Source organism: Thunnus maccoyii, chromosome 11, assembly GCF_910596095.1.
Source record: "Thunnus maccoyii chromosome 11, fThuMac1.1, whole genome shotgun sequence".
Lineage (NCBI taxonomy): Eukaryota > Metazoa > Chordata > Actinopteri > Scombriformes > Scombridae > Thunnus > Thunnus maccoyii.
Genome location: NC_056543.1, coordinates 25385123 through 25398278, shown reverse-complemented (window position 1 = coordinate 25398278; position 13156 = coordinate 25385123). Strand labels below are relative to the sequence as shown.

General features: G+C 40.7%; 1 protein-coding gene across 1 annotated transcript in view; it reads left to right on the top strand.

Annotated features, from left to right (window-relative positions):
- The window catches only part of vwa8 (von Willebrand factor A domain containing 8), a 77760-nt gene that overhangs the window by 62661 nt on the left and 1943 nt on the right, over window positions 1–13156 (top strand). The window contains exons 40-44 of the mRNA XM_042426284.1: window positions 4831–4939; window positions 8564–8689; window positions 9260–9418; window positions 10955–11053; window positions 11951–12189. Coding sequence (XP_042282218.1) covers window positions 4831–4939; window positions 8564–8689; window positions 9260–9418; window positions 10955–11053; window positions 11951–12189 — 732 coding nt within the window. The remainder of the gene's footprint in view (window positions 1–4830; window positions 4940–8563; window positions 8690–9259; window positions 9419–10954; window positions 11054–11950; window positions 12190–13156) is intronic.

The window sequence follows — 13156 nt, the reverse complement described above, 5'->3', positions numbered from 1 at the left end:
GAATGGATGAGCGATAGAACAGTGGATCCCACTGGGCAGTGTGTGTGTGTGTTAGTGTGTGTGTGTGTGTGTGTGTCTGTATTTTGCTTCAGAGTGGAAGGTTGAGAGGGCACCTCTTTCACCAGCTCAACCATGAAGGCCTTCTCTGTTCTCTCCTGCTTCAAACAGCCTCGTTCTCTTCACTTTCTTTGCTCCCCCATCCCCCTCATCCCCCCCGTCCTGCCTCCCCCTTTCCTTCATGGCTCTTCTCATACACTGACTGCTTTCACACCAAGAGGACAGCCTCTTGGACTCCTCTTCTCTTCTTCCCTCTGTCTCAACCCATTTCACCACCCTTGCTTCCATTTTCCAATTTCTTCCTTGAGACCTTTTCCCTACTTCCCTCTGTCTCCCCTCCCTGCACGCCTTCTGCCTGTCTATCAGTGTCCCACTAAGCCCAGAGAAAATCTTGTAGCTACATGCTAATACTCTGCTTCCAAGTAGATGTCACTGTACTTGTTTTTGAACACAGCAGGTTTTTTTCATATCTAACGTCAACCCTGTCAGGCTTTTTCCATACATTCTCATCCACTGATGTGTGCGTACAATCCTTTGTTTATTTAGCTTTATGTTAAGCATCAAACTGTAATCCTTCCATAAATCCTTGAGTACCTGACACGCACAAGCAAAAACAGGCTTAGGTATGCCTAAAACATGAAAGACACACACACACACACACACACACACACACACACACACACACTTTGACTATCTTTCTGACTGTGTCTACATACCTTACAAACCATCCTGTATTTTGCAGGTTTTTACCAGTTTTGAAAGTCAAAAATTAATTAGTTGATTTAAAAAATAATTTTTGTGTGTTTTACAGGTAGACAAAGTTACAGAATAGGTTAAGTTGTCTTTTTAATGTAACCTGAAAACTAGTGGACATTGGTTTGCTGGCTACAAGTCATAGGGTGAAAGGAACCATTATGAATAAAACATATGGTTGTAGGAAGTTTGTCCTCTTGTAGTAAATGTTACATTGTAGTCACGACACCTTTTACATTAATTTCATCCTTGTTGCATCATTGCTTTGTTATATTCTAGTTTCATGGTGGCATACATATAGCAGGGTAATGATGGTCAAATAAGTGAAAAAAATCTGTATTGTTACCTGTATTGTGGAATCTCTAAGTTGGTACGTATGTGTTTCTACAATTTTAAAAAAAACAACAATAAAATGCAGTAAATGAGAGCGAGGAGAATTCCCATCAGCTGAGAATCCATAAGTGTCGAAATACTACACCTACAAAAATGGAAAGAGTTGTTCAAGAGTTGACATTAAAACATGTTGGACACGTTGCTAAGTGTTAAACATATTTCATATGTTTATCGCCAATGGAAATATTTTAACACACCAATGAATAGCAAGGCAACCACAACGTGCAGTAAGTGTGAACATATGTGGGAGGTTGTGATGAGAAGATGTTTGACAGAACCAAAAAGCAAAAGCGAAAAAGTAACTGTTAAAACAAAACCAGTATTTTGTTTAACCATTCTGCTCCTCCAATCCAATGCCTCATAATTTGCAGAGTAAAATTAGAACAAAGTATTTGAAAACTAGTTTCTTCATCATTGTCTATAGCCTGGGAGACGGACGTGTTGTGCATGAAAAGCTACTGTTTGTCTGTTTAGTTTCAGGGAGTGTCAGCCTTGTTTTTGTGGTTGTTGTGTGTGAAATTTCAGTGCGCTGTCTCCACCTTCAGCCAAAACACTCTCTCTCTTTCTCTGTAATTCGCTCCCTTTCGTTCTCCTGTTTAAGTTTAAGTCAAGGTTCAGGAATTTGGAGGAAATAGCAGCGGCCACTGGCCAGAGTGTCTGCCCACCATATAAACTCTCACGCATCCACACACACACACACACACACACCCATATATGCACACATAGGAATGTGTGGAGGAAGCCACTGTGCCATGTCTCGCTGTATGGGCTGTCATGATGTGGTGTGAATGCAGAGGACCAGACAGCCAAAAATACTGTAACTACAAATGAATGGAATACCTTGAAACAAACATGTTAAATGTTAATCAGAGGACGTCTTTTACATCATTATCAGCTACCAGTCACATGTCAAAAATCTTAACCAGATATATTTATATTTCTTCTTCTTGATCATTTAACTTTTTTTTTATTATTGTTTGTTTCAGAATCATACATAACTAGGGGTGTCACAATATACCATTAACAATAACTGCGATATTTGAATAATGAAATATTGATATCACGTTAATAATACACGTGATAATATTGTGTAAATAATCCAGCGCCTCTTAAATCATTTCCATTTCTTTCCGTTCTCGTTTTGTCTCCCTCCTCCAACGCCACACACACACACACACACACACACACACACAAACACACACCTTGTTGATCTTTTTTTATCAGTTCATCTGGTTGCCTTTTCACTATCCATTATGTGGAATTGTTCTTTTTGTACGCTTTTGTATAGTTATGGTAACAGACTCTCTCTCTACTTCCCTACACTCGTATTCTGAGTGTAATTCATTTTCCAGAAAAGAGACAAAACACGCAATAAACAAAGTTAAGATGATTTGACTGATAGCATTTTTTTTTTTAAATTTTCCATAGATAATATTGTTATTGTGAATTCTTTTGGCCATGGGAGGTGGAGAGGTCATTGATGATGTACTTTATCTTAATTCAGACACCTGTTGCAGACATCATGCTGACAGATATCCTCTGAGTGTGTGTGTGTGTGTGTGTGTGTGTGTGTGTATGGTCTTTTTGATTGCATGGCTGATGCCATCACAGACGACACAATATACTGTGTCTGTCTGACTCTGCTCTCATGCAACCAGTCACACACACACACACACACAGACACACAGGTTTCTTGCAAGCTGTGACACATAAAGTCAGAACCTCTCCACCATCCTACAAACCCTGCCTGCTTTTTGAAGTCGCTGCTCTGTATCTCTGCGGTGGTCACGGTCTGGTTGTCATCACAAGTTTCAAACACCTGGGAGAGATTTCACCCACCTCCTTCTGTCTCTGTCCAACACACACACACTTACACACATCAGTTTGTGCTCACATGGTGGAGGTAAGACCCTTACCTGTCTGTGTGTGTCAGCGATCCTAAAGTACCTGCACAGTGTGATAATACTGATAAGCTCGGCTTTGGGGTCACAGCCCACCTGTCTTGTCCACAGGTGTGTTTTAAAGAAAATACACACGCACACAAAGCGCTACATATTTAACGACACTGACCCCTGTGTCAGTTTATCCGCAGGTGTGCTGTGTTAGTGAAAAGATTTAACTGTGTATTTGCACAAGCAGTGGCTTCAAATGTATTCCAAAGTTGCAGGTGTGATTTCGCTCTGCTGCATCATCGTGGTTGCATTCATAGACTTGTCTGTCTTTTAAATGAAAAATGCAATTCTTTCAGAAAAAGCAAGGAAAGAAGAGGTAGCACCCTCAGCTTTTCTAATGAATGTGTAAAGTGGTGGTATGTGAGGATGGATAGTCCTCATAGGTGTCTTCTTATCCATGCTGGTGTACATTTGATGATTTGTTCTTTATGAACTTGGAACCTTTATGGAAAGTTTAGTTGTAACTAACCAGTTATCTCAGTGGATGTTCATGTTAACATTTTGCAACAGCCTTGAGATAGTGTCTGCAGATTAAATGGTTGGCCTGTGAGATTTAAAGGTATCCTGAGGAGTCTTAGAGCACTGTAGAGCTGTGTTTTTATGAGCTGGTCTTTGTATTGTTTGCAATTTAACAGGACAGTGCCCGTTCAGGACAGGCCGATTTCTCAATACCTAGAGAGATGTGCCCATCCCCTAAAGGCCTCTCATGCAGACTGTCGGTAGACGCTATAATTTACCAGTGTTCCCTAAATGCTTCACACGCAGGCTATAAGTAGACGCTATAGTTTACCCATGTCTCATAAATGCCCCACATGCAGGCTATCAGTAGATGCTACAATTTACCGATGCTCCCTAAACGCCTCACACGCAGAATATCTGGAGACTACAATTTTGAGTTGAGCTGATGTTGATTGGATGAACTGTAGAGCCCGTTCAAAACGTGCCTGAGACATCCTGCACTATGTCTTGAACATACATACAAAGTTCCCACACGTGAGGAACGGGAATAGAACTTAACTCTCTAAACTTTTTCAATTCATTCTCTATGGTAGTTCTCATCACTACAGATGTAATCCCACCTCCGACCAATGTTATTTATGAGGTATTTTCATATATTTCTCGAGAACCGCTTGTCCGAACAACTTCACACATCGACATTGCACTTCCACGTTTCCCCAGTAATTCATCTGCCAGGTATGAAGTAGATCAGATGAGTGGTTCTTGAGATAAGCAAAGGACAAACCCACATACATACAGATAGACAGAGATTCATTTCTTTATATAGTGAGAAGAGAGATGGTGGACCAGTACATACAGTACAAGGGGACATGGTGATCGAGATGTCTACAGATGCAAGTTTGTGTTTAAACCAAAAGAGTTCCGGTGTCGCTTAATTTGTATTGATAATATCTTGAATGCTTCCTGCCCAAGTGATACTGCCACAGAATTACTGAACGGATGCAGGTGGGAAGAAATTTGCTTGTGGCCAATGAAACTGCCTGTCACCTGCTTTGCACCATTATGAAAACAGAGGCCTAGAAACCGTCAAAGAAGAGTTATGTAAAAAAAAAAAAACATACTGTATGCTTGAATAGAACAAATGCTTATCATTTTTAATGTAAAATCAATCAGTCTCTTCTCTCACTCTCTCTGTTTTTCTGTCCTTTCATCTCAGGTTGAAGGAGATTGATATGAGCGAGTATGATGCTGCCACCTACGAGCGTTTCTCCAACGCTGTCAGGAGACAAGTTCAGTCTCTACGCATCATCCTGGACAGTTTACAGGTTAGCTTCACTCCACTTTGCATCACACTTAGTTCTGACTAAAGCCAGTCACTGAAGTTTTGAAAAATCAAAACATCGTTATGCATGATTTTTGACAGATGGACAAATTAACAAATTAACATGACTGTAATGTTACATCTCTAGCCTTTCCTTTTGTAGTGATAATCAGAACATGATATGACAAATTAATAATTAAATTCATTTTAATGCAATGAAAAGCTTCAATGACTCATTTTGTTAGTTAATAATTACAATTTGCCTAGAATCATTCATTTGGACAAAATAACGTTGTAAATAGAGAACACAATATGATAATATAATCAAATTCAGTCAAATTCAATAAACAAAAATATTTAAATATTGTTCCATCCTGTTATTATCAGAAATGTTCTCACCAAAAAAACATTTTGTTATGTCTGCGCTGTTCATTAAATGCAAATCCTGCATGTGTTGTCTATCAGGTTGAGGACATTTCCTTGTAAATTCAGCCTGATGTTTGTAATTTTTGGAAACACTGATGTTAACTGGAATTTCAGTATGAATTGGTTTGTACAGTTCTTTGTAATGACAGTCGCACAGCAAGGACTGCGGTCCAGTTGACAGAGGTCAGTCAGAAAACAAAAGTAGGTAGATGACAATTGGTTGACCTCATACAATCTCAAACGTGGTGTTGAGGCGGGATGGAGGGGGCGCTGTTTCCCACAAGCACCCTGATTGGTTGAATGAATCGAAAGCCAGAGTTTAGGGAGGGGAGGATGCGATATTTTGTCTCAGTTTCATTATTTTGGTTCCTACTTTCCTCTCTTTGTTTGAGTGTCTTTGGGTAAATGTGTGTGTGTATGCATTCAAGTTTGGTTTGTGTGTGTGTGTGTGTGTTTGTGTGTGCGCATGTGACGAGAGGAAAATCATGCAGCATGCGACAATGATTACAGAGCAGCAACACTAAGCCTTGCTCTATTATTCTCCTGTCCAGGTGTGAAGCTCTATTTGTGTATTTGTGGTGGGTGGGTGTATTTGTGTGTGTGTGTGTGTTTGTGTTTTCCATCCAGGTGTTTGCTGCCATGCCAGCGCTGGCTTTGAACATGAACGTCGGTTATTGTTTGTGTTTGTCCTTGTAGCCCCGAGCTTTTTTCCCGCTGTAAAGACGACTGAGATTATACAAATCACAGCAGGCATGACGCTGTGAGGTCATGTTATTTTTATCATACCTGCAGAGTGATTGATGGGATCTCACACACACACACACACACACACACATTTAACCATAGCTGGCAAGTTTTCAAAAAACTGATAGTGTATTGTTTCCATCCGCTTCAATCTCCCCTGGGAGAAACCCCTCTCTATTTATCTCTCAACAATGGACTGGCTTGCCAGATATAAACACCTGGGCTTGTATTCATCAAGCTTCTCAGAGGAGGAAATCAGTTCTAACTGGCCAGAAGTCAGAGCGATGCATATTTGCTCCTACTTTTAGTAGTAGGAGTAAAAGCATTTTATCAAGTTGCCTTAACCTAGGCAGTTACCCCTGTGCCAATATTTAGAAGAGCTCCAAGCTTCAAGTTCTCAGGAGATGACAGTCATACAGAGACATCCCATGGGAGGAGGGATGTTTTGGAAAAGCTTGATCACAATGAGCTAATCAAAAGAAAATCATTTTTGTGACTGACCTTGTGCGAACTACAATCACTCATCAAGAAGAACACATGCTGGCTCCACAGAAACCAGGTCCTGAGCTATTGTTTCCATTAACATCTGCAAATTGTTTTCTCAATTAATCCTTTTTTTCCTTTAAAATGTCAGAAATGAGACGTAAATAAGTAGTAGTACTAGTAAATGACCATGATACTTCTCTAAAGCCCAGGGTGATGCCATCAAATTGTTTTTGTTCACCCGAAGAACCAAATATATTCAGTTTACTCTCATATAAGACAAATTCAAATCAACTAATTGATAAATTGACCAATAGTTTTATCCAAATTGGATAGCTTGTCACTGTTTACTTACAGCATAGTATGCAAATGATTATTAATAAAGATTCAAAGTCCAACTTAAATTAAATTGCATGTATTTCTTGTCTACAGTATACATACATATCTGCTCTGAAAATCACTTGTCCTGTGTTCTTCCTTTGAGAAACAAAATCAGAAATTAAAAGGGAGAAATTTCTATTCAATATTTTTTAGTTTCATGATGGCACCCCCTCGTTTTGCATTAATTTAAGGAATACCATTCTGTTATCTGTTCATGTAGACGGAGACAGTGTTTCCATGCAGCCAATTAAATCTTTGCATGAAGCAGTAACGTCAGCGTTCGATCATAGACGGTCACACCGAGCCTGATAGCGTCCTGCTACACAAGAGCCACAGACTCCGAACAACAACCCACATTAGCTTTCCTGCAAAAGTCTCCTTCTTATCTAACTTACAAACAAGAACACACGTCATGCCCTGCAGCTTAGCTTGTTGAACGAGCCACCAAACAAACATTCAACGGGGAAAAGTGCAACGCTAATGTCAGTTAGCAGGCTAGATAGCTAATTATATGCTGCAGCACATTAAACAGCATGGAAATGTATGTGGAAATGTCACTTTGGTCCTTGCTATTTAAAACTGCTAACAACATTGTCTGCCCATGACTTGTAGCTGCAGCGCAAGTTTGCTTTGTTGCCCTGCCAGTGTTAGGCTGCCAGCACGTTTAACTTAGATTGTAACTCAGTTATTCAGGTTTGTCTATAAATATAAAGCGCACACCTCTCCAGGGTTGGTATTATAAGGTTTATTTAATACATGCATTCCTTCTTCTTTTGTACATTTTGTTCATACATACAAAGTTATGTGTACATTGTGTTCACTAACACACACCCATTTAACTACAAATGACGACTATTGTTGTGTATGTCAATGCTTATCAGTGACATAATGTCATGAGACCTGTGCTGTGTGTGAACTGACGGCTAATCTATGTTCTTTGGTGTGTACACACGTCATATATAAGTAAGGAAAACACACTTGAAACTAAATATGATCACTGTTTGTAAAGGCCATGTGTGTGACCCAAAGTGGGTAGGGAGGGGGGCGGATTGTGTTCCTCCTTTTGTTAGCAGTATTTTCTGTAGAGGAGATCTGCTTCCTCAGGGAGCAAACCGAAGATAGGAGAAAGTGATGTTGCTCTTCCTCTCTCCTTCTTTCGTCCAAGTGACCACAGCAAAAAGAGGAGTATTATAACATGTTGGTAACATATCTTGACATGCTAAGAAACAGGGTCAGACCTTCAGAGCGAGCCTCCTGCCTCCTTTGTTCTGTGGGTGTGGATGTGAGGAAAGGTGGTAGATGGATTTGTGGGAGTGACAAATGTATTATTAGTTTACTTACATTGTATGTATTGTAAACCTCTCCTTTAGTCTGTGAGAGTGTCTGTGTGTGAATGACACTCTCTTGTTTCACAATCTCTGAAAGCTCCACCAAATCATCTTCCCCAGACAGATTTTGAAATGTGTTTATGTATTTGGTTGATTGGTACATAATGTGTTTTCCAGCCCTTGTTGGGTTTGAAACTTTGGCTCCAACTGTGTGTGTGTGTGTCTCTGCATGTGTGTGTGTTTATGTGTTTGTGTGTTTGTTTCAGGCCAAAGGGAAGGAGCGACAGTGGCTGAAGAACCAGGCTCTGGGAGAACTGGATGATGCTAAAATCATTGATGGACTAACTGGAGAGAAGGCTATATATAAACGCAGGGGAGAACTGGATCCAGAGGTGTGTGTGTGTGTGTGTGTGTGTGTGGGTGTGTGTTTCTGTAGATACTTAAACCATGCTCATACTGTGTATCTTTTTTTTTTCTTCTGCACCACACCTTCAAACACACACTCACACATAATTTTGACCTTTATCTGTCAGACGGCACATTCCAGCGGTGTGTGAGAGATTATTATTACACCCTGTGTTTCTTCTCGAGCTCTCACACAGTTTCTAGTAATTTCCTCCACCGTCATGTGTGCCCGAGGAAGCACACACATTGCACAGAGATAGTTCCCACACTAATCATACAAACATACGCTAACCATAATATGCACGCCATGTTTTTCTACCTTATTTAGCTCTAAGACTTGCATATTTTTGGTCTGGCATGAAGGTCTACTATGAAATAATTGCAAGTTGTTTTGAAATCCTGGCCTTGTGTTGAATGTTATGTTAAGTAAGCTACACCAAATTCAACAAAACACTGTCCAAAGTAGGTAGTTTTCTTTCATTTCACTTAATCATTAGTCACAGCTGAATCTTTTCGAAATTTTTATGTTTTTTTAATGTTACCCTGTGCGTTTACAGCTGGGCAGTCCTCAGCAGAAGCCCAAACGTTTACGTGTGCTAGCGGACGTGTCAGGCAGCATGTACCGCTTCAACGGCGTGGACGGCAGGCTGGAGCGCTCCATGGAGGCCGTGTGTATGGTCATGGAGGCTCTGGAGAACTACGAGCACAAGTTCAAGGTGAGACCGTCACACCAAACATCTGAGGATACAATTTATTGTATGACCTCAACCCAACACTATCATCTATGTTACTTTTCCTCACTGTATCTAGTGATGGATGGCCCTTGAACAAAGTGCAAATCTTCCACTTTCCCCCTGGTGGTCTCATAAATCAAAACTCATGAAGATAGTAGTGTTAACAAGCAGGTGACTGATGGTTTCATGTTAAAATGTTGTTGTATTGTAACCTCAATGGCATGCTTAATGACAGCCACACTTGCTTGGCTTTGTCCTCACTGTCATTAAGTGTAAATGACACACAGTGTGAAGGACACAGCTGATCGTCTCTGCCTGCCTATTCCTGTCTTATTTAATGCACTAGTGGTGCTCTTTCGTCAAACATTTGACCACATTTGATTGTGCAAAGAAAGCTTTCAGAGCGAACCGCAATTAACACGTTTCACAGGTGGAAAAGAAGTGCACCGTACCCGGATCGTACAATCATTGAAAAGAGTGAGGAAGCAAAATATAGATGGATAGAGAGAAGAAGAGAAGGGGAGAAAGAGAGGGAGGCATGAGTGCGGGCAAAAAAGTTGAAGGGAGACAGACTTCTTGGCCCCTAAGTGACACTCAACCCAACCAAAGACTGATCACATATCAGTGTCACACACACAAACACTCACACACACACACACACACACACACACACAATGTAAGACACAAACATCCACTGATGGTCAAACATAGAAACACTGAATTATCCTTGAATAGAGATGACATGTTGCAACATTAGTCTAGAAGCATTAGAAAATGTCACTTTAAACCTCCATTAACAAGCCAGAAATGGAACAGCGTACTTAGATATATATATATATATATGAGTATTTTTGAATGAAAACCTCTTAACTCTCATTTTAGTGGCTTTATTTATATTTATATTTTGAATTGAATGGAGCGATTATTTCCCTCAGGCTCATGAAAAACATTGCTTGAACTAAAATTGTTTTACTAAAAACAACTCAGTTTTTTCTGATCTGAAAAGATAACATTTGGAAAAAGCACAATTTCCTACCCAGCAACAGCGATATGAGCGGATGAGACACATAGTCGCATACCTTCGACCACCACAGTCATAAGTGCCCTCATTAGAAAATAGCTCATACACATAATATCTGCATCCTGAAATAGCTGAGTGGAGCCCACAGTGCCAGTGTGACCTGCTCTTATGTAAGTCAGTTGTGATGGATGGTCAATGGGAAGCATGTACACATATGACAGCATTAACATACTGTTACATACGGAGCCAAGATAGCCTAGTGTAAGTTACAGCCTGACGTTTGTGCACCACCATACCTGTGTCTTTGCATTTCATTCCAAGCACTATTCTCGGTCCTGTATGAGGATGACACAACATGGAATTACACAAAAGTCTTTGTTATGTAACAATAAGAATATTGTCATTGTTGCCCATTTATACTCTTGTGATATGATACATCTGATCTGTGTACCAACTTTATCAATTTCTCTCTTTCTCTTACTGTTTCTTCTGTGCAGTACGATATCGTGGGTCACTCGGGAGACGGCTACGACATCGAGCTGGTCAGAGCGGACAAAGTCCCCAAGAATAACAAACAGAGACTCAAAGTTCTTAAGGTATAGAATCATAATCAAATCCAAGTGTCGTTACTATTGTTGTGTTTATTTATTTATTACAAACGTATGTGTTGAAATGCATTGAGATGTAAACATTCATTGTAAACTAACTGGATTTCTCTAGTGGTGTGTAGCCATGCAGATAGTTTTGTACGTGTCCCAGTGAGAAAATAGGTATTTGTAATTTAGGTGAACTGACCCTTTAATATACAATGTCAAGTTAGAGTTTAATCCTCAGAGCTGTTTGCAGCTACCCATCCCCCACCTCCCCCTGCATCAAACACCACAAACAAATTCTCCATCTGTGGGATACACTGGATGTTGTGTACCAGGGGCGACGTCCGATCACCTCCTCCTTCTCATTCTCTTCTCTCCTGTTGCTCCTCTTCCCCTCCTTTACTCTGTCCGTCATACAACTGATTTTTAAAATACCGCTGTTGGTTTATAAAGCACTGAATGGTTTAGGGCCAAAATACATTTCTGATCTGCAATCCAGACCTCACAGGTTGTCTGGGGACAGGTCTGCTTCCTGTCCCCAGAGTTAAAACTAAACAATCTGGAACAAACTCCCTGCTGCAACTCTCAGCTCTTTTAAATCACGGCTGAAGACTTTTCTGTTTGCCGCTGCCTTTTATTAAATCAAATAATTATTTGTTTCTTACACCGCACTGTAACTTTTATTCTTGTATTTTATACAATTATCTTATTCTGTTTTAGCTTGTTTATATTTTCTATTCTCTTGGCTCTTTAATGACTGTTTTAATTGTATTTAAGTGTCCTTTTATGGTGCGTTTCTTTTGCACTTCATCTCAATACTTTAAATATTTTATGTAAAGCACCTTGAATTGCCTTATTGCTGAAATGTGCTATTATAAATAAACTTGCCTTGCCTTGTAGAACATGCACGCCCACGCTCAGTTCTGCATGAGTGGCGACTTCACCCTGGAGGGCACAGAGGCCAGTATCAAGGAGCTGGCGCGAGAGGAGGCCGACGAGCTTTTTGTGGTGGTGCTGAGCGACGCCAACCTGGAACGCTATGGCATCCGGCCTGAGCGCTTCGCCAACGTCCTGACGTCTGACCCTCAGGTCAACGCCTTCGCCATCTTCATCGGCTCCCTTGGCGATCAGGCTGAAAGGTGAGGGGGAGGAGGGAGAGGTGGGAGTGAAGGCATCTTTTAGGAGTTATGTAGGAGTTTGCTAAGGAGGGTGAACGAAAGAGGAAATGGGAGGAATAGATGAAGGGAGAGAGGAAAAAAAAAAAGAGCATAAGCCAAAGAGGGATACGGATGCCAGAAAGTATGTGAAGAAAGATGAGGGAAAGTAAGTGTGGATGCCAGAGAGAGGAGGGAAAAGGTGGAGGAGAAGTGGAGATGAAGGAGGAGCAGAAGATTACAAGAATAACAACAGCTAGACTTCAAAGTTAAATAGAACAATGACCATCCAATTTAGTCTAGCTGAGGCCTACTCATGTTCCTGCCGCTGACCTTTGTTGTCACATCCCGGATTAAGTCAAGAGCTTTGCAGCCTGGACAAAAAGAGGGATAAATGCACTCTTCACTTTGCTCCTCCTTCCTCTTGCCATTCTGCTCCAGACTCCTTCTGTAGCTCCCGGTCAGATATACATCTCTCCGCTGAAGCTCATGGGCCTCGCATGAGCCTTTGAAGAGCAGCTGGCTTCATGGTTAGAATCTAGTTATCCGAGCTGAAGGGCCCTCAGAATGCCAATGACCTGTTTTACACTCCGCTCATGACTCTGTGAAGACGAAGAAGCTAAGAGAGTCAGACTTGTGACCCCTGAAAGCAGCTAGAAGGAATTACTCTTTAACTCCAGAAGCCAAGGTCAGGTAGAAATTAACTCTAAATGCAAAGACAGTTCATGTCAGAGTGTGGAGGTAGAGGAATGAGAACAATATATTAACATGTCATAGAAGCATGCGAGCACATGAAGTTAGTTATGGGAGGCCGTGCAGTTATGTAATTTTACATTACAACTTTTTGAGAGTACTTTTTATATCCCTGTTGACTGTCCATGCTTGCGTGCGTCCTTATTTAGAGGACAAACAACTAGTTGAAAAAGAAGAATTCTGAAGCAAATGGAAGAAA